This window comes from Rana temporaria, chromosome 7 (assembly GCF_905171775.1).
Source record: "Rana temporaria chromosome 7, aRanTem1.1, whole genome shotgun sequence".
NCBI lineage: Eukaryota > Metazoa > Chordata > Amphibia > Anura > Ranidae > Rana > Rana temporaria.
In genome coordinates this window covers 20,944,420-20,966,918 of record NC_053495.1, presented here as the reverse complement: position 1 = coordinate 20,966,918, position 22,499 = coordinate 20,944,420, and the positions used below count along the sequence as shown (strand labels likewise).

Sequence of the window (22,499 nt, the reverse complement as noted above, 5' to 3'; positions counted from 1 at the left end):
GATTCTGAGCATGCGCGGATTTTTAACCGATGGTTGTGCCTACTAACGATCGTTTTTTTTCCCCATCGGTTAGGAATCCATCGGTTAAATTTAAAGCAAGTTGGCTTTTTTTTTTAAAGATGGTTAAATAACCTATGGGGCCCACACACGATCGGTTTTGACCGATGGAAACGGTCCATCAGACTGTTGTCCTCTGTTTAACCTATCGTGTGTACGAGGCCTTAGAAATCCCCCCTAAAAAAACACCAACTTAATTGCACTTTTCTTCTTGACTTCAATGCATTTCACCAAATTCTTTGGGAAATTAAAATTTCCACTTTTGTTCTTCCCTAGTTAGGGGATTTTACAAAAAACAGAGGAGAGAAAAGCAAGGGGTGACATTTTTTGTTTTTCTATTCAATTGCCATAGTAGGCTCAAACCACAATTCTGGAACATCAGGATAAGGATCCTCACACGACTTGACATAACAAACCCAGTTTTTCTTCTTCCAGTCTTTTGTTTTCTGTTCATCTTTCTTGTTTTTGGAGAAATAAAATTCCGGGAAGGTTTCTTAGGACTGGTGAAAGAATACCGTACATACCGACCAACACGTCCTGAAGTCTTCTTGGACTTTTTTTTTATTAGGCAAGAAAAGCAATCAATTTGAAAAGTAGAAGCCACTTTCCTCCAACACTCCCGTACATCTTAGAAGCCATTAATAAATACATCATGACATTTGTACAAGGCGGTATTCTCCCCACAAGGGCACCACAAAAACTTCAATAAAGTTTGCTCACTCTATTCGTAACCTTGTCAAATTTTCCTATTATTTTGTAAACTGGGTTTCTGAATGGGAATGTGAGGGCACGTGCAACCATTTCTTCTTCATTAATTAGAGCATTTTATTATGGTATGTCAAGCCACGTACACACGACCGGTTTTCCCGGTGACTTGTCGTTATGGTTCCCCTATCCAGATGGTTCCTGTAAGGACTGCCCAGGCGCAATCCTTGCTGACAGAAATCTCCGAACCTCGGCCGGCATCCAGGCTCATTCCTTAAAGTGGATGTTCACCCGTACATATCATTTTTTAACCACAGATTACTGCTCATTTTGTCTAGGGGAATCGGCAATTTTTTTTTTTAAATCGAAGCTGTACTTACCGTTTTAGAGATGCATCTTCTCCGCCACTTCCGGGTATGGGCTGCGGGACTGGGCGTTCCTATTTTGATTGACAGGCTTCCGATGGTCGCATTCATCGCGTCACGATTTTCCGAAAGTAGCCGAACGTCGGTGCGCAGGTGCATTATAGAGCTGCACCGACGTTCGGCTTCTTTCGGCTACTCGTGACGCGATGGATGCGACCGCCGGAAGCCTGTTGGAAGACTGTCAATCAAAATAGGAAAGCCCAGTCCCGAAGACCATACCCGGAAGCGGCGGAACAAGATCGCTCTCTAAAACGGTAAGTACTGCTACGATTCCCCTAGACAAAATGAGCATCAATCTAAGGGTAAAAACATTTTTATAGGTGAACTCCCGCTTTAACATCCCCGTGGATTGGAGGATGTTAAAAAAAAGAGCCAGGAGGCCGAGCAAAGCGAGGACGCGAGGCCGACTGGCCACTTTCCTCAAATTCCACGTCGCCCTGGATGCCGGCCGAGGTTCGGAGATTTCCGTCGGCAAGGATTGCGCCTGCACAGTCCTTACAGGAACCATCTGGATAGCCGGAACCATATTGGCAGATCACCGGCATGAAAACTGCCGGGAGAGCTTTTGGACAGGAAAACCAGCCGTGTGTATGCTCCCTAGCAGTTTTCCCATCAGGAAAACAGACGGGAATCCCAACGGGAAAATAGAGAACCTGCTCTCTATTTTCTCATCGGGTTTCCCGGCAGAGTGTTTGGGTGAAAAACCGCGCATACTCGATAACGCTTCAACGCATGCACGGTAGCATACAAGGTTAGTGTGGGGTGTAGCAAGATGGCGGCGAAGGCATCGAATGTGACGAGACACCGGCTCGTCGTAGTCGATGACATCACCGCGTTCTTGCCATTCAAAAGAATGGCAGGATTTTGTGTGGCCGTGTGTATACACGGCTTTTCAAGTCAAGCCTGCCAGGAATCCTGTTGGGAATACCGATGTTTTTTTTTCCCGACGGGATTCCCGGCCGTGTGTACAGGGCTTTAGAGTAGAACTCCAGGCAAAGGTTATAATTTTAGGATCTAATGCCGCGTACACACGGTGGGATTTTCCGACAAGAAAAGTTCTATGTGAGCTTTTGGTCAGAAATTCCGACCGTGTGTAGGCTCCATCTGACTTTTTCTGTCGGAATTTTCGACAGCAAAAATCTGAGAGCTGGTTCTCAAATTTTCCGATGGGAAAAGTTCTTTTCGGAAATTCCGATTGTCTGTATGCAATTTCGTTGCACAAAAAAAAAACATGCATGCTCAGAATCAATTCAACGCATGCTCGGTATCATTGAACTTAATTTTTCTCGGCTCGTTATAGTGTTGTACGTCACCGCGTTCTTGACGATCGGAATTTCAGACAACATTGGTGTGACCGTGTGTATGCAACACAAGTTTGAGCCAAATTTCAGTCGGGAAAAAAAACACAGGGCTAGATTCAGAGAGAATTTAGGCCGGGGTATCTATAGATACGCCGCGTAAATTCAAATCTGCGCCGGCGTATCTTCTTTCTGTATTCAGAAAGCAAGATACGCCGACATTAGCCTAAGATGCGACTGGCGTAAGTCTCTTACACCGTCGTATCTTAGGGTGCATATTTACGCTGGCCGCTAGGTGGCGCTTCCGTCATTAAATAGAATATGCAAATGACCTAGATACACCGATTCTCAAATTTACGTACGCCCGGTGCAATTTGTTTACGTCGTTTACGTTAGGCTTTTTCGGCGTACGGTTACTCCTGCTATTAGGAGACGCACGCAATGTTAAGTATGGCCGTCGTTCCCGTGTCGAAATTTTAATTTTTTACGTCGTTCGCGAATAGGGCTGGACGTAATTTACGTTCACGTCGAAACCAATGACGCCCTTGCGGCGTACTTTGGAGCAATGCACACTGGGAAATTCCACGGACGGCGCATGCGCCGTTCGGGAAAACCGTCAATCACGTCGGGTCACCAACAATTAACATAAAACACGCCCCCTCATCCACATTTGAATTCCGCGCGCTTACGCCGGCCCAATTTACGCTACGCCGCCGTAACTTAGAAGGCAAGTGCTTTGTGAATACAGCACTTGCCTCTCTGACTTACGGCGGCGTAGCGTAAATGCGATACGCTGCGCCGCCGTAATTATGCGCACCCCTACCTGAATCTAGCTTACAGTTTTCTTGTTGGAATTTCCGATCGTGTGTACGCGGCATTAGAGTAGATCTATACTGTTCCAATGGACCAATGTGAGCGGAAACTGACTTCTTCTAGCTGGTTTCTTCCATGTTTGGAATTTTTATGTATATATATATATTTATACAGTATATTATATATATATGACACAGATTTAAGCTCGTTCGTAGCTCATATAGTACTGTGCAAATGTTTTAGGCAGGTGTGAAAACAATTCTGTAAATTACGAACGCTTTTAGAAATAGAAGTGTTAATAGATTATTTTTTATCAATTAATGAAATTGAATGTAAATGAACGGAAGAGAAAGCCAAATCAATCAAATCAATATTTGGTGTGACCGCCCTTTGCCTTCAAAACAACATCAGTTATTTTAGGTACACTTGCACAGTTTTGAAGGAACTCGGCAGGTAGGTTGTTCCAAACATCTTGGAGAACTAACCACAGATCTGCTTTCAGAAATAGAAGCAATAATATATATATATTTTTTTTTTATCAGTTAACAAAATGGAAAGTACCGTATTTTCCGGCGTATAAGACGACCCCCTAATTTTCCAGGAAAAATTTTGGTTTTGGGATATACTCGCTGTATAAGACTACCCCCTTCTTACTAGTCTTTCTGGAAGCTGAGGGGTAGCCAGAACCGCTGACAGAAACAGGCTTTTTCAAATCTCAGGCCTCGTACACACGACAGAGTTTCTCGGCAGAATTCACCGAGAAACTCGGTCAAAACCCGGATTCTGCCGAGAAACTCTGTCGTCTGTACAGTTTTGGCTCGATGGAGCCGCCGAGGAACTCGATGAGAAAATAGAGAACATGTTCTCTATTTTCTCGTTGTTCTATGGGAGAAGGCAGCCCGCCGAGCTCCTCGGCGGCTTCATCCCAAAACTCGACGAGGAACTCGACGTGCCAAGCACGTCGAGTTTCTCTGTCGTGTGTACGAGGCCTAACTGTGCCATTACATTACATGCCCTCACTGTGCCATTACATTACATGCCCTCACTGTGCCATTACATTACATGCCCTCACTGTGCCATTACATTACATTCCTCACTGTGCCATTACATTACATTCCTCACTGTGCCATTACATTACATGCCCCCACTGTGCCATCACTTGCCCCCACTGTGCCATCACTTGCCCCTCACTGTGCCATCACTTTCCCCTCACTGTGCCATCACTTGCCCCTCACTGTGCCATCACTTGTCCCTCACTGTGCCATCACTTGCCCCCACTGTGCCATAACTTGCCCTCACTGTGCCATCTCTTGCCCCCACTGTGCCATCACTTGCCCCCACTGTACCATCACTTGCCCCCACTGTGCCATCACTTGCCCCTCACTGTGCCATCACTTGCCCCTCACTGTGCCATCACTTGCCCCTCACTGTGCCATCACTTGCCCCTCACTGTGCCATCACTTGCCCCTCACTGTGCCATTACTTGCCCCCACTGTGCCTGATACCGCGCACTTTTTTTGCCCTGAAAATCAGGGCAAAATCGTTGGTGCGCAATATACGCCGATACCTGCTACCGAGCGCAGTACACTCGGGTATAGTCGGGCAGGCTCGGCTCCTCTCGCGGTCACGTCCTGTGCGTCCTGTACGTCCTTTACGCGAGAGGAGCCGAGCCTGCCCGAATATATACCCGAGTGTACTACGCTCGGTATATGCCGGCGCAGTGGTTCAAACTCAGCGTGGGAAGCGGGGATCGAGCGGGGAGGACACCACGATGGCCAAAGAAGGACGCCGGACCCGACGAGGAGGACACCACCGAAGCCGCAGACGGACGCCGGACCCGACGAGGCCGCCGATGGACGCCGCGCAAGACAACAAAACTGTAAGTACTAAAATGTTTTTTTTACAGGAATGCGGGTCCACATTAGGGGTGCGCACTATACGCCGGAGCGCGCAATACCCCGATAAATACGGTATCTACCTGTATTTCTCAATCTTGAGGACACCATTGATCCTGACCATATATTACAACTTACCTGCCGAGTTCCTTCAAAAACGATGTAACTAGAAGAATTGATGCTGTTTTGAAGGCAAAGGGCGGTCACACCAAATATTGATTTGATTTGGATTTCACTTCTGTTCATTTCCTTTCCATTTTGTTAATTGATAAAAAATAAACTATTAATACTTCTATTTCTGAAAGCATTCTTCATTTACAGCATTTTTTCACACCTGCCTAAAACTTTTGCACAGTACTGCATATTATATAAAAAATAAATGTTTAAAGATGTATTAACAAATAAAGAACTGTAATAATTTGTGTCTTTTATATCTGTCCAGCGATTAGCGTTAAAGGATGTTTTTAAATATTTGCCTGGTGTTCCACCTTTGTATATGAGTAGATGGTTGATGTGGTTTTTAACTACAGTGGAACCTCGGATTGCGAGTAACGTAGTTAACGAGCGTTTCGCAACACAAGCGATGTATTTGAAAAAAATCCTAACTCGTTTTGCGAGTGTTGTCTCGCAAAACAAGCAGGATTCAGGCCAAAGCGGTGTGCAGTACCACGTTTGGCCTGAGGTGAGGGGTGTCGGCGCCGAGTGGAGCCAATCGGCACCGTTTAGAAATGCTCGGAAAGACGAGGAAATACTCAGTTCCCGAGCCTTTCCGAGGTAAGCCGAGCTGTCCTCGGGCCTTTACGGCTTTTTCAGAGGCTCTCCTGGGCCCCCCCACCTCTGGCCACATGTGGTATTGCATGCCATTGAAGTCAATACAGAACTAATTCTTTTTGTTTCCATTGACTTCAATGGGGAAACTCGCTTTGATATGCGAGTACTTTGGATTGCGAGCACTCTCCTGGAATGGATTATGCTCGTAATCCGAGGATCGGCGCCGTTCAGAAATGCTCGGAAAGATGAGGAAATACTCAGTTCCCGAGCCTTCCCGAGGTAAGCCGAGCTGTCCTCGGGCCTTTACGTCTTTTTTAGAGGCTCTCCTGGGCCCCCCCCACCTCTGGCCACATTTGGTATTGCATGCCATTGAAGTCAATACAGAACTAATTATTTTCGTTTCCATTGACTTCAATGGGGAAACTCGCTTTGATATGCGAGTACATTGGATTACGAGCATTCTCCTGGAACGGATTATGCTCGTAATCCGAGGTTCCACTGTACAATGTTATTGGGCTCCAGTACTTCATGTTCTTCAAACGTATAAGATATTACATTTAGCCTGACATTATTTTGGATAATTTGGGGGAGGGACGGGGAAGGACTGAGTGCAAGATCAACAAGATTTACTGTATATCTGTTCTTTCATGTCCTGGGAACATGACACAGTGCAAATGACAAAAAAATTATAAAAACAGTATAAAAAAAAATAATGGTGAACATTTTTCATCAAGAATTTTATGTTGCCACAAAAAAATAAAAAAAAATAAAAAGCACAGTGATGAAAACACACCACAAAAAAAAAATCCTTTCCACATCTTCTATAGATTACCCCCCTTCATATGACAATTTATATACATCTCTCATTAATTCTCTGTCAATATTTAAAGATTTGAAGTAATCCCGTTGGGCTGATCTGTAGAATCTTTCATAAAGCTCTGACGATAAAGCTGAAATAAATGATCTTTTTTTTTTTTCTTTTTTTTCGTAAAGGACGCCAAATTCTTCCTGCTGCCGCTTTCCACCCACCGGCTCTGTGTCTCTCGGACCGCCGCTCTGGTCCGTTACCCAACGCATTTCCCCCACGGATAACTAGACAACGCACTCAACTTTTCCGGGAGTCTGTAAAGAACACGTCAAAATTGCTTATTTTTACCCTGTTGCGAGAAGTTTTTTTTCTTTGTTTTTTTTTTTTTTTTTGTACGAGCAATGTCAATGTAAAAATAAGAAATAAATAGTTTTCATGGCACTGTACAAAAGGCATTTTGCTGGAATCAGGCCAGCGCACAGTTTAGCCATAGTAACGCCTATAAGGCTTTGTTCATAATGTACATATATGTACAAAGTTATCGAAATGAAAAAAAAAACATTTTTTTTTTTTTTTTTTTCAGGCAAGGTGGGGAAATACGTCTATGGAGATTTGTTTTCATAAGTAGAAACGCTTTGATTTTTCTTTATTATAAAATTGGAACATATTTGATATCGGGTTCTTATGCAGCACCCTTTTGTAATATTTTTTTTTTTTTCTTTTTCTTTACAGCGATGGCAAGTAGAAAGATGGTGGGGTAAAAAGTCTTATTTCATAGCATCTTTACAAGTGATGGTTGAGTACATCCACGGTGGCGTGTAGGGTGTAGGGAACGGGTGCGCTGTTGCTGGTTCTTCCATAGCAGAAGGGGGGGGAGGGGAGGGAGTCTTGGTTTGGTGGAGCAGGCACCGTTTTGGTGGAAGAAAAGCACTCTTCAAGGCTGAGATGCAGAACCAGGCTTCACCGGTGGTGGGAGGGTGGAGAAGGGTTCAAGGCAGTGTGGCAGAGGGCAGCAATACAAGAATCGTAGGGCAACAATACCAATGGGGTAAGATGGCTGACAGCCTGAAGACATTCCTGCGTTGGTGAAGGTATCCCGTTTTCCCCCTTTGAATTTTCATCTATTTAATATCATCTGTGGAAAGAACACAATATTTGTATTAAAATAGGTTACCATCACATTCTATTAAAAAGGGGGGGGGGGAACTAATGCGCAAAACCACTCTAACCAAGGGCACTATAAACTGAATAATAAAGTATAAAAGCAAGTAAAATTAAAATTAAAAGCAGCAGCCACTACTATAGGTGCTCACACATCGAAGATAATATGTAGAAGAGGGGGTGTAGTGGCGCTTGCCAATAGGGAAATAATAAATGGTCAATAAAAACATAAACGTAAACAACACATCAACGTAAATGCCTAACCAATGTATCCAATTAAAGCGGAGTTCCGGCCACAATTTCACTTTTTAAATATAAATACCCCTGTAATACACAAGCTTAATGTATTCTAGTAAAGTTAGTCTGTAAACTAAGGTCCGTTTTGTTAGGTTGTTACAGCATTTAGACACTTTATAAAATAGAAATTGACTGGGGCCATCTTAAGTGTGGGCATCATGAAGCCAGACTGTACGACTTCCTGGATTTCAGCCTTGCAGATCCTGCACATGCTCAGTGCTGCAGATCAGGTTTCAGCACCTGTGCTGTCCAAGTCACATGATTCTTTGAGACTGGGGAGTGCACAGACTCCTGGAAAGTTACACCCACTACATTCCCAGGAGTCTGTGCGGTGTAGGTTAGGAAGCATTACGCACCTAGGTGCAGGAAGTGGGAAGATTCTGCCTAGCAACAACACTTTGAAGGCAACTAAAAAAAAAAAAAAAAATTCATAAAGGACTAATGACATTTTTTAAAAAATACTGATGTAATGTTATATTTATGGGTGGAACTCCACTTTAAACATGTTCCACTCCTATTTCCTTATATCCCACCGTACATCAACAACCATGATGAGAGGGATGGACACCGTGAAGATAATGAAATCCAAAATAAATGAATGACTAGAAATGATTTTTCGGTCTTTAAAAATAATTCAAAATATTAAATAAATAATAAAAAGTGAAAAAAACTCCTTAATGGGTGAAGAAAGTCCAGTGCAAAAATAAATATATGTATATATATAAAAAAGTGATAAAGTAAAATCCAGAATAAATAATCAATAGTAAAGTGCCAAAAGGTAATAAATATATGCAAAAAAGTCTATATGTGCACAATAAACCGTGCTAAATAAATAAATAGTGTTCAAAAATGGCAGTGCTTCAGTAAAATTTCCAAAGTGCACAGCGCTTCAAAACAAAGTCCATTGATTATTTATTCTGGATTTTACTTTATCACTTTTTTTTATATATACATATATTTATTTTTGCACTGGACTTTCTTCACACATTAAGGAGTTTTTTTCACTTTTTATTATTTATTTAATACTGTGAATAATTTTTGATGACCGAAAAATCATTTCTAGTCATTCATTTATTTTGGATTTCATTATCTTTACGGTGTCCATCCCTCTCATCATGGTTGTTGATGTACGGTGGGATATAAGGAAATAGGAGTGGAACACGTTTAATTGGATACATTGGTTAGGCATTTACGTTGATGTGTTGTTTACGCTTATGTTTTTATTGACCATTTATTACATCACATTCTATGACTTCAGTCCACATGAAAGTTCATTTTCCCCCAGCTGGGAAAGCTGTTTACTTTTCTTTATTGGTTATTTTTGGGAGGCAGATATTTCTTAGATAAATAAGGGCAATAACAGCATGTTCAAATCCTTAACAAGAATTAAAAACTGTCTAAATGGATGCTTATTTATTGGATAGGTTCCAATGCAAACCGGGTGGTCAGCCTACGCTTTGCCACAAGGTGGCGCCCTAAGTCCGGTTGTCATTCCAGATACAAGTTTTAAAGTTTTGAACAATTATTTTTTTCATACGATTCTTGAATTCACATCTTTGTGCTGAGTTTGGGGAATATTGCTGAACACAAGATGGGATCTTAATTTTATATTTACATATTTTCCATACTTTAAAAATGATCTGTTTACAGCTTTAAAATCTGCTCAACTTTATTTGTTATATATTTATCCTTTAAAAAATTATACTTTTTTATATATACATTCTTTTTATACTTTAAAAATTATTTTACATTTACTGTACATCCTTCTGTATGTTAAAAATAATTTTAATATTTAAATCGTTTATTTGATTTTAATATTTAAATCCTTTATTTGCTTTACATATCATTTTTTATATTTACATCATTTATAAACCTGAAAGTACAAAGTTATTTATTTCAATCTTTTACACACTTTTAACATAATTTTTATATTAACTTACTTTACAATCTTTTCACCTTATTTTTTAAATTGACAAAAATTTAAAGATTGTTTTTTGTATTTATACACCCAGGCCCGGATTCACATAGCACTTACGCCGACGTATCTCGAGATACGCCACGTAAGTGTAAATGTGCGCTGTCGTATCTGTGCGCCGTGCCCACAGAACTAGATACGCCTGAAATTAGGCTTCATCCGACCAACGTGAGTTTCCTACGTCGTCGTATCTTGGGCGCATATTTACGCTGGCCCCAAGGGGCGCTCCCATTGATTTACGATTCGAATATGCAAATGAGTGAGATACGCCGATTCACAAGCGTAGTTGCGCCGGGCGCATAATATACGCGGTTTGCGTAAGGCTTACGTCCGGCGTATAGTTATTCCCCATCTATGAGGCGCAACTCAAGCAAAGGTATGGACCTGGGAACTATTTTACGTCGTTTATGTAGTAGTACGTGAATAGGGCTGGGCGTAGGTTACGTTCACGTCCTAGGCAGTGATCCGTCGTATCTTAGGGAATAGTTTTGACGTGATTCTGAGCATGCGCACTGGGATGCGTCCACGGGACGGCGCATGCGCCGTTTGTTCGGCCCATCATTTGCATGGGGTCACGGTTCATTTAAATGGATCACGCCCACTTCCACCTACTTTGAATTAGGCCGGCTTACGCCTACGATTTTACGTTACGCTGGCGCAACGTTGGGAGCAAGTGCTTTGTGAATACTGTGCTTACCTCTCTGTGTTACGTTGGCGTAGCGCATATAAGATGCGCTACGCCGGCAGAAATATGCGCCGATGTATGTGAATCTGGGCCCCAGGGGGTAATTTACAAAGGTCAAATCCACTTTGCACTACAAGTGCAAACTACAAGTGCAAAGCGCACTTGAAATTGCACTTGGAAGTGCAGTCGCTGTAGATCTGAGGGGGACATGCAAGGAAAATAAAAAACAGCATTTTAGCTTGCACACGATTGGATGATAAAATCAGAAAAGCTTAATTTCAGATCTACCCCTCTGATTTACAGCAACTGCACTTCCAAGTGCACTTTCAGTGCAATTTCAAGTGCGCTTTGCACTTGTAGTGCAAAGTGGATTTTCCTTTTGTAAATAACCCCTTATATTACCAAAAGTATTGGGACATCTGCCTTTACACGCACATGAACTTTAATGGCATCCCAGTCTTAGTCTGTAGGGTTCAATATTGAGTTGGCCCACCCTTTGCAGCTATAACAGCTTCAACTCTTCTGGGAAGGCCGTCCACAAGGTTTAGGAGTGTGTCTATGGGAATGTTTGACCATTCTTCCAGAAGCGCATTTGTGAGGTCAGGCACTGATGTTGCACGAGAAGGCCTGGCTCGCAGTCTGCACTCTAATTTATCCCAAAGGTGTTCTATCTGGTTGAGGTCAGGTCTCTGTGCAGGCCAGTTCCTCTACCCCAAACTCGCTCATCCTTGTCTTTATGGGCCTTTCTCTGTGCACTGGTACAAATCATTTGGTTGAGGGAGGATTATGGTGTGGGGGTTGTTTTTCAGGGGTTGGGCTTGGCACCTTAGTTCCAGTGAAGGGAACTTTTAAGGCGTCAGAATACCAAGACATTTTGGACAATTTCATGCTCCCAACTTTGCGGGAACAGTTTGGGGATGGCCCCTTCCTGTTCCAACATGACTGCGCACCAGTGCACAAAGCTTGGCCATTCATACGACCGAAGCCTATGAATCTGGAAGGAAGACCTGGTGAAGACGGAAGCGCCTACATCGGTGACACCGTGCCGCTGGAGGGCTTCGCTTTCAAGTCTGTCATAATGTGCTAGTATGAGGTGCATACTAACATATTATGACTAAATGGTCCAGGGCCCCTTTTATTTTTATTTTAATTTTTGCTGCAGTTTACTACTGCTTTAAAGATTTTATTTTATTTTTTTGCATCTATATCCTTTTTCTATATCCTCATCCTTTACATATTTTGAACATTATTATTTATATTGTTTTATATACTTAAAAAAATATTTTATATTTACATTTCCTACATATGTTAAAATATTTGTATGTTTACGTCCTTTAAACATACATTTTTATATTTACACCCTGTACATGCATTAAAGATTTTTTTATTTTAAATATTCTTTATTCGATAGGAAAGAATTTAATATTTTGCATTCCAACATACAGCTAATATCAATATTCACTGTAACAGAAAAACAAAAACAAATCTAGTAAAAACATTAATGAATAATGTGATACATAGTAGTTAAATTTTCCAGACCAAAATTAACATTAGTTAAGTAAAATATCCTCCCCGAAATTAAGATTAGATATGTAATAAATCCTCCCCGAAATTAAGATTAGATATGTAATAAAAGTAATGGGAAGTAACAAAAAAATAATTTAATTACTTAATAAAAAAAAAAGAGGGGAGGCGGCATATGGTAGGGAATAAGGGGTAAAGTAGGTAGAATGATAATTGTCATAATTCAGCAACTGGTTTTAATTAAAGTCTTTCCTTCATTTTAAAAATATTCCAATGAAAACATGTTTTACTGTAATCTGCAGTTGCATTATGGGATGAGAGTATTGGATCTTTCATTACATTAATATCTTCAATCTTTGACAACCATAGTGACAGAGTAGGAGGATCTCTCCATTTCGAAGAAATACATCATTTAGCGGCGTTGATGAGGTGCCGCAAAACATTTTTTTTTAAATTTATATAATTTAAAAACAATTTTTATATTAACATCTTTTAAATATTCTGAACATTAATATTTATATTGTCATGCTTTACTTACTTTAAAAATATGTTTATATATTTACATCCTTTAATTTAAAAATGTTCATTCTTTAAATGTTATGTTATATTTTCAGTCTGACTTTATTAAGTTTTGAATTTTAAAAATGTACAGTATTCAGAGACAGTGGCGGCTGGTGCTAAACATTTAGGGGGGGGGGGGGGGGTAGGGGAGACGCAAACAAATCCCTCCAGGTCCGCACTCACCGGAGGATGCCTTGCGTTCCACGTGACGAAAATCCGGAATCCGGAAGTGACGTGATGACGAATATTGATTCGCTAAAATCAAAAGTGGGAGGGTTCGGGGCGCAATGCTCTGCACCCCGAGGACAACCTGAAACAAGCCAATTAGAGCCTCAGCCTCATATCACATGCTTTTCAAAAATTTACGGACCTAACAGACACTCATTAGTCCGGCGCCCTGCACAGTGCACACACATATGAACGATTTATTTTTTGACAAATGATATTATTATGACTAACATTTTTTAACTTGTTAAAGTAGCTTTTTTCTTTGGCAAACTAACTTTGGGAACTTTGGGGCCCCCTGTGGACCGGCCGCCACTGTTGGGTTGTGGAATAGACATCTTTGTGAATAGCAGTTGTTTGCAGTACATTGACTGGTAAACAACTGTGCAACAAGATCTGGTAAAATTATGTTCGCCGAACATGAGAAAGCCTTCTGTGGCTCATCTGGTCCTTGATAAGCTATATAATGGTGTATAAGCATTTAGAAGAAGGTCAGAGCAGGGCTGTCTTAATGAGAGGGTACACCTGGTCACTGCCCAAGGGCCCCAGCTGCACGGGGGGCCCCTGTGTTTTCCCCAAAGCAGCTGGCCCTTGAGCCCACGCTGCCCCAAAACTGGGGGCCCTATGATGGCACTGGGAGTGATATATACACAGGGGAGGCAGTCTGCCTCCTACCTACTTGATGTCTGTTTACCTGCACTGTCATCATTGTAGGGGGCCCCAGAGCATTACTTTGCCCAGGGGCCCATAATGCTATTAAGATGGCCCTGGTTCAGAGGGTAGGTCTAGTTGGCATAGGTGTATTAAGGTGGGGTCCTAGACTATACAGAGATCAGGATATCTCAGGTCCCTGATTATGAATATATAACTCACATAGGCAATGAAAATGTTGAGTACAGTTACCACTGAAGGAAAGAAAGGTTGGGGGTTATATTTTCCCACGCAGTGGGTCTGTGCATGTGTTAATGTGTGAGCAGAGATATACATACCTAATCCTCCAATTCTCCCCGCACAAGACTGGTCCCTGCGGTTCCTACCCCCAGTGGTCTTGAATAGTGGACTGTTCCAGACGTCATCACCCCCAGAGAAGGCTCCAAAGACCATGAACAGTTCATCTCCAAAGACCATGAACAGTCCACCTCCAAAGACCATGAACAGTCCACCTCCAAAGACCATGAACAGTTCATCTCCAAAGACCATGAACAGTCCACCTCCAAAGACCATGAACAGTCCACCTCCAAAGACCATGAACAGTCCACCTCCAAAGACCATGAACAGTCCACCTCCAAAGACCATGAACAGTTCATCTTCAAAGACCATGAACAGTCCACCTCCAAAGACCATGAACAGTCCACCTCCAAAGACCATGAACAGTCCACCTCCAAAGACCATGAACAGTCCATCTCCAAAGACCATGAACAGTCCACCTCCAAAGACCATGAACAGTCCACCTCCAAAGACCATGAACCATTCACCTCCAAAGACCATGAACCGTTCACCTCCAAAGACCATGAACAGTCCACCTCCAAAGACCATGAACAGTACCATGGGGGAGCACTGTTTTTTTGGATGATCGAAGTATAAGGTGAGTATAAGCTTTCTGCTCACCCCTAGACCAAAAATATTTTTGTCCATAGTTAGGCTAGTTAACCTCCCTGTCGGTAATCCCGAGTATGGCTTTGGGTTGAATTTTCACTACCAAAAGCGGTAACCCCGAGCCACACTCGAGATTGCATCAGTACAGTGGAACCTCGGATTACGAGCATAATCCGTTCCAGGAGAATGCTCGTAATCCAAAGCACTCGCATATCAAAGCGAGTTTTCCCATTGAAGTCAATGGAAACTAAAATAATTTGTTCCATATTGACTTTAATGGCATGCAATACCGCATGCGGCCAGAGGTTGGGGGTCGCCGAAGAACCTCAGGAACACACGAAAAGGCCCGAGGACAGCTCGGCCGACCTTGGCAAACCATGGAAAGCCTCGGGCGTATTTCCGAGTCTTTCTGATCATTTCCGAATGGCGCCATTCGGCTCTGCTCCCGCTCCCCCCACCTACTGCACACTGCTTTGGCTTTAATCCTGCTCGTTTTGCGAGACAACACTCGCAAACTGAGTTAGGATTTAAAAAGATGCAGTGCTCGTATTGCGAAACGCTGGTTAACTGCATTACTCGCAATCCGAGGTTCCACTGTATCTTGGGAAAGTTACTTACCTTGTTCCCAGGATCCTGCAATGTCCTTCTGCTGTGTCTGCGGGTTGTGTCCTCCGCTCGATGTACTGTGTGCCAGGCTCCGTTCCCTGCAAGCGTCGCAACGCATGGGGGCGGAGCTCGGCACCAAATTCAAAAAGCGAAAAAAAAAATACACATACAGTACACTGTATTCTTACAAATTACATTACTGTATCAAATCCTTTCACATCTCTTTTGTCCCTAATGCTTTCTCTGGTGCCCTGCATGTAGTTTTATATTATATATACTGTCCTTTCTGCCTGGAAACTGGAGATTGTCCATAGCAACCAAAAAGTGTCCCTTACGTCAAAAGTGATTTTAGACCAGCTAGAAAACAGCGATAATAAATTAGAATCACTTGTAGAATTGAGCGATAGCGATTTGTGGGGAAATTTGTCATTAAACACTGAAAGTGACGACAGCGACAATTCTGCGACTGAGAAAATTTCAGTGTTTTTGATTTGATTACATTATTGAATCCATTTTATTATTATTATATTATTATTTGTTATAATTATTTATAGTTATTTATTATATTATAATTTATGATTTTGTGTTTCAAACTTTATCATACCCGGGATATGTACTAGACTCTTGTTTGGACAGATTTAAGTGAGTTATTTCTAAGAATTACAGACCTACAATATAAAACGCTTTGAGACGCAAAAATCTGACATAATCATACTGCCAGGGTGTGTAAAGATTGTTTTTTTTTTTTATAAAACATCATTTTTTTAATATATTTGTTTATATTCTTGATACACTTAACATTTTAATTTAAATCCTTTATATTATACAGTAAAACCTTGGTTTGAGAGTAACTTGGTTTGAGAGCGTTTCGCAAGACAAGCTTATTTTTTTAATACATTTTGACTTGATATACAAGCGATGTCTTGATATAAGAGTAGCGTCATGTCACAACTGAGTATAAAATAGAAGAGAGACGCCTCTAAGTGTAGCAATATGGTTACTTGCTACAGTTAGAGGCGCCTCTCTATCGTTACATATAATGAAGGTACAACATTTAGCAACATATTGCTACACTTAGAGGCGCCTCTCTTCTCTTTTATACTCTGGAGCTCCTGCTGGATTTTGCTTCTAATCCCCTTGTGGAGGCTTCCATTTGTGGATGGACATTTTATGGTCACACAACTTATCACATTGCTATAATCTTTTTATATGGACTATAAACTGAAGGACCTAGGAATAAATGGTTGTGGAACGAATCATTTGAGTTTCCTTTATTTCTTATGGGGAAATTTGCTTTGATATACAAGTGCTTTGGATTACAAGCATGTTTCTGGAACGAATTATGCTCGCAATCCAAGGTTTTACTGTATTTATGTTTTAATATATACCCATTTTACATTAAAATACACTATATTGTCAGAAGTATTGAGGGGGGACGGCCCTTTCCTGTTCCACCCTCCATGACAACATTTTAGCATAAAATGAGGCATAGTAGCGCGAGCTACAGTATGCCTGTCTTTATTTTTTTAGCCCGGTACTCACTGTGTAATTGTAGAGACAAGATTCCGACTCCCCGCGGGGAATGGGCGTTCCTATGGAGAGGGAAGATGATTGACGGCCGGCTCTGGCACGTCACGCTCCCCGAAGACAGCCGGAACAGGTCTCGGCTCTTCACAGCGCTATACGGCGCCTGCGCACAGACTATGCGCAGGCGCCGTGAAGCGACAAGTCCTATTTTGGCTATTTCCGGAGAAGCGTGACGTGCCAGAGCCGGCCGTCAATCACCTTCCCTCTCCATAGGAACGCCCATTCCCCGAGGGGAGTCGGAATCTTGTCTTTATGATTACACAGTGAGTACGGGGCGAAAAAAATAAAGACAGGCATACTGTAGCTCGCGCTACTATGCCGAATTTTATGCTAGAGGAGATTTTATTTTTATTTTTTATTAATAACGCTTTAAGCGAGTTTGGGATGGAGGAACTTGACTGGCCTGCACAGAGTCCCGACCTCAACCCAATAGAACACCTTTGGGATGAATTAGAGACTGCGAGACAGGCCAGCATCAGTGCCTGACCTCACAAATGCACTTCTGGAAGAATGGTCAAACATTCCCATAGACACTCCTAAACCTTGTGGACAGCCTTCCCAGAAGAGTTGAAGCGGTTATAGCTGCAAAGGGCGGGGCCAACTCAATATTGAACCCTATGGACTAAGACTGGGATGCCATTAAAGTTCATGGGGTAGATTCACGTAGAATGGTGTTTCTTTGTGTGGGCGTAACGTATCCTATTTACGTTACGCCTCCGCAACTTTTACAGGCAAGTGCCGTATTCTTAAAAGAAAGTTGCGGCGGCGTAGCGTAAATAGGCCGGCGTAAGTCCGCCTAATTCAAATTGTAAAGAGGTGGACGTGTGTTATGTAAATTAACCCTGACCCGCCGTGATTGACGTTTTACACGAACGGCGCATGCGCCGTCCATGGAATTTCCCAGTGTGCATTGCTCTAAAGTACGCCGCAAGGACGTCATTGGTTTCGACGTGAACGTAAATGACGTCCAGCCCCATTCACGGACGACTTACGCAAACAAAGTAAATTTTTCAAATTTAGTCGCGGGAACGACGGCCATACTTAACATTGGTGCGCCGCATATACGCCTCATATAGCAGGGTTAACTTTACGCCGGGAAAAGCCTAACGTAAACGGCGTAAATGTACTGCATCGGCCGGGCGTACCTTCGTGAATTCGCGTATCTAGCTGATTTACATATTCTAGTCGTAAATCAGCGCACACGCCCCTAGCGGCCAGCGTAAATATGCAGTTAAGATCCGACGGCGTAAGAGACTTACGCCAGTCGGATCTAATAGAAATCTATGCGTAACTGATTCTATGAATCAGGCGCATAGATACGACCGGCCAGACTAAGGCCCCGTACTCACGACCAAACATGTCTGCTGAAACTGGTCCGCAGACCAGTTTCAGCAGACATGTTTGGCCGTGTGTTGGCCCGAGCGGACCATTTTGGGACGGATCGGACAGGTTTCCAGCGGACAACTGTTTCCCGGACTTGTTTTAAAACAGTCCGCTGGAAACCTGTCCGCCCGGACATGTACGGTCGTCTGTACAGACCTACCGTACATGTCCTGCCGCCCGCATCCCTCGCATGCGTCGAATGACTTCGACGCATGCGTGGAAGCATATTTAAGGCGGCCCGCCCACGTCGCCGCGTCATTGTCGCGGCGACACCGCGTCATCGACGCGGCAACACCGCGGACACGCCCCGCGTAATGTTTACGCGCGGGCTTCTGTTCGATGGTGTGTATAGCCATCGAACAGAAGTCCCCGGGCAGTCCCCGGCCAGACATGTCCGATGGAAACGGTCTGCAGACCGTTTTCATCGGACATGTCCTGCCGTGAGTACAAGGCCTCAGAGATACGACGGCGTATCTGGAGATACGCTGCCGCATCTCCTCTGTGAATCTACCCCTATGTGCGTGTAAAGGCAGGAGTCCCAATACTTTTGGTAATATAGCGTATCTTCAGTTCATGAATTACACTGATTGGCTGAGCTCTTGCTCCATTGGGATTGGTTCGCTCATCATTATTACCTACCATGACCTGTGTATGGGGTAAATGCTTAAACTGCTGTCCCAGCCTCACTCATGTCAGCTGGAAAGCCAGTTCTCACATCTGCCCCGTCCACAGGTAACGGCCCACCATTGTCATTGGCCATCACACAACCGGTTTGTAGCCCCTTTACCTTTGTTATCTGCCTTCAGCTCTTCGTGTAGCAAGTCGTTCTGTCTGTTGCCCAGGACAAAGGCCAGGAAGGAGAGGATGAGGGCGTTTAAGATGCCGATGATGGCCAGTATGTAGGCCCAGCGGATGGAGCAGTCTCCGAGAGAGTATTTCCCAGTTTTGTCTCCGCACATGTCTCTGATGGTCTCGGCGTCCCACCCATCCGGAAATATCATGCAGGCAAGCACCAGGCACAGAGCTGGAAAAATAAGAATTATAACATTAATCAGGGGGTGTCTGGTTTTAACAAGGCCCCATAGTTAAATTATTACTTCTTAACTTACTATTCTCATTAAATGCTCTCCTGATTGTACTACTACCATGTAAAGATAATTACTAATATGGCGGCACCCTGTAAAAAAAAAATTAACAGAAGCCCCCTAAAGAGTATCTAATCCTATTAACAAAAATATAATTTATAACAGCTTACTGGTCCTTAACAACTTGCCGACCAGCCGCCGTAGTTTTACGGCGGCAGGTCGGCTCCCCTGCGCAAAAGCACCTAGCCATACGTCGGCTCTCGTGCAGGCCACTAGGGGCGCGTGCCCGGCGGGCGGGATTGCTGCCGGGCACACGCGATCGCTCGTTACAGAGCGGGGACCGGGAGCTGTGTGTGTAAACACACAGCTCCCGGTCCTGTCAGGGAGAGAAATGCTGATCTTCTGTTCATACAATGTATGAACAGAAGATCGGTCATTTCCCCTAGTGAGGCCACCCCCCTACAGTTAGAACACACCCAGGAAACATACTTAACCCCTTCCCCTCCCCCTAGTGTTAAAGGAGTTGTAAAGGTAAACGTTTTTTTACCTTATTGCATCCTATGGCGGCCCTGTAGGTGTGTGCAGCCTATTGCATTAGGATGTGCACCCCAAAGCTCTAACACATATCAGTGTGTGTGTTTGTATATATATATATAGCAGTAGGGTAATGAATAGTGTCAGTAGAACAGTGGACAATGTCAGTAGAGCAGCAGATGGTGTCAGTAGGGCAGAGAGTAGTGTTAGTAGTTTATTTTTTATAAAAAAAATGATATTACTTTTTTTTTACAATTTTTTTCTTACTTTTTACAATTTTTACAATAATCTTTTTTTACTATTTTTTTTTTACTTTTTGATTTTTTTTACTTTGTACAATTTTTTTTAAACAATTTTCATTTTTTTTTTTAACAATAATTTATTATTTTTTTTACAATCTTTTACAAGCTGCATTGGGGGACTTTGGTGAAATATCAGGGGTCTAAAGCGACCCCTGATGTCTCACTTTTGAGACAGAGAATCCCCCAGTCCCTTTCAGCAGCCAAGCAGCAGGGGAAATCTGGGCAGCAAAGGGTGATTAGGGTGTGCCCAGGCACACCTGGCATACCCTGTGCGCACGCCTATGATGAGGCTACAGAACAGGAGTGCCTACTGCACTGTTATTTTTCAGGAGGAATTAAAGGCAAAATGTCGATTTTTTTTAGATTACTGCTTTGGAACAATTAACATTTCTAGATGTTCAGTTACAGAACGATGTAGTTGATTGGCGTAGCCATTAATCAAAAAGCATGTTTGTTAAGATCCAGAAGAATTTTGCTAGCAGTGGAGAGAAGGCAGCGGTAGAAGAGGTAGACATCTGTTCTTTATATTTGTTATTATAGGGCTTTACACCCTAGAGGTTACACCAAACACATAAAACGATCCTTAGTTCTTATATAAAACAGAGCCCAGCAGAGAAGGGAAATGTCTCTATTCTACAGAAAGCTTGTAAAATCGCTGGAGAGATTCCCCAGTGTTACTTTGTCAACTGACATAATTCTGTGTTCTATAAAGAAACAGAATAGAAATTTTCTCCCGCAAGCTCTTAATGGGAATTGTATGTTTTCTGTCCACTGTGCTAAACGTAAGTGACTTTTTAAGTAAAAACAAATCTATTTAGCGTCTTTTTTCACCAATAAAACTAAAACAGAGATTATAGCTGGTCATACACTGTACGAAATTCATCAGTAACCCGCCAAAATTTGCTTAGTGGGTGGTCCTGTCACAGATCCCCCCGGCTCTAGGAGCCAGCTAAAAAAGTAAGGATCCAGAAAACGCACCCCGTCCCGACGAGCTTGCACGCAGAAGCGAACGCATTCGTGAGTAGCGCCTGCATATGTAAACGGTATTCAAACCACACATGTGAGATATCACCACAATTGGTAGAGCGAGAGCAATAATTCTAGCCCTAGACCTCCTCTGTAACTCAAAACATGCAACCTGTAGAATTTTTTAAACGTCGCCTATGGAGATTTTAAAGTGTAAAAGTTTGTCGCCATTCCACGAGCGGACGCAATTTTGAAGCGTGACATGTTGGGTATCAATTTACTCAGCGTAATATTATCTTTTACAATATAAAAAAAATTGGGCTGACTTTACAGGTGTCTTATTTTTTAATTAAAAAAAGTGTATTTTTTTTCCCAAAAAAGTGCGCTTGTAAGGCCGCTGTGCAAATACGGTGTGACAGAAAGTAACGACCGCCATTTTATTCTCTAGGGTGTTACAATAAAAAATATATATAATGTTTGTGGGTTCCAATTAGAGGCAAGGAGATGGCAGTGAAAACACAGTGAGAAACACATTAGAATTGCTGGATTGCTGTTTTACTTGTAATGCCAACGGCCACCACAAGATGGCACACCACAAGATCACAGAAGGAAGCTTAGGCCTGTAGAAGGCCACAAAGCCGTGGCCTCAATGGCAGCTACAGTATTTGTAGCTGCTGACTTTTAAAAAAAATTCGTCAAATACGTGGGGTCACACTAAATTTGAATAAAACACGCCCACATCATCCAAATTTGAATTAGGCGGGCTTAGGCCGGAGCACATACGTTACGCCGCCGTAACTTAGGGTGCAAGTTCTTTCTGAATACGGAACTTGCGCCCTAATTTATGGCGGCTTAACGTCCGCACAACATTACGCAGGGCTATCTGAATCTAGTCCATTGTGTTTACTATGCTTCAGTTTGTGAAGCTATTCCTGTCTATTCATTCTGTGCTGCTGAGGCTGCAGAAAAGGTGAAACATCAGAGGTCTGTTTAGAACCTTGATATTTCACCAAATCTCCCCAAAAAAAAAATAGAGGGCCAGATTCACAGCAGAAATATGCCAGCGTATCTACTGATACGCCAACGTATTTTCAAATTTGCCGCATCGTATCTTGATTTGGAATCCTCAAACCAAGATACGACGGCTTTTGGCATAGATCCGACAGGCGTACGGCTTCGTACGCCTTCGGATCGTAGGTGTAATTCTCCGGCGGCCGCTGGGTGGAGTTCGCGTCGTTTT

General features: G+C 42.7%; 1 protein-coding gene across 3 annotated transcripts in view; it reads right to left on the bottom strand.

The window, feature by feature from the left end:
• Positions 1-6,682: 6,682 nt before the first annotated feature.
• LHFPL4 (LHFPL tetraspan subfamily member 4) overlaps positions 6,683-22,499 on the bottom strand; it is a 148,373-nt gene continuing 132,556 nt past the window's right edge. Inside the window, exons 2-4 of one of the 3 annotated variants that reach the window (XM_040359041.1) lie at positions 19,160-19,396; positions 13,159-13,285; positions 6,683-7,907 (exon numbers count right to left, since the gene is read on the bottom strand). In XM_040359041.1, coding sequence (XP_040214975.1) covers positions 7,904-7,907; positions 13,159-13,285; positions 19,160-19,396 — 368 coding nt within the window. In that variant the 3' untranslated portion in view covers positions 6,683-7,903. The remainder of the gene's footprint in view (positions 7,908-13,158; positions 13,286-19,159; positions 19,397-22,499) is intronic. The other 2 variants (XM_040359042.1, XM_040359043.1) reach the window with 2 other exon arrangements.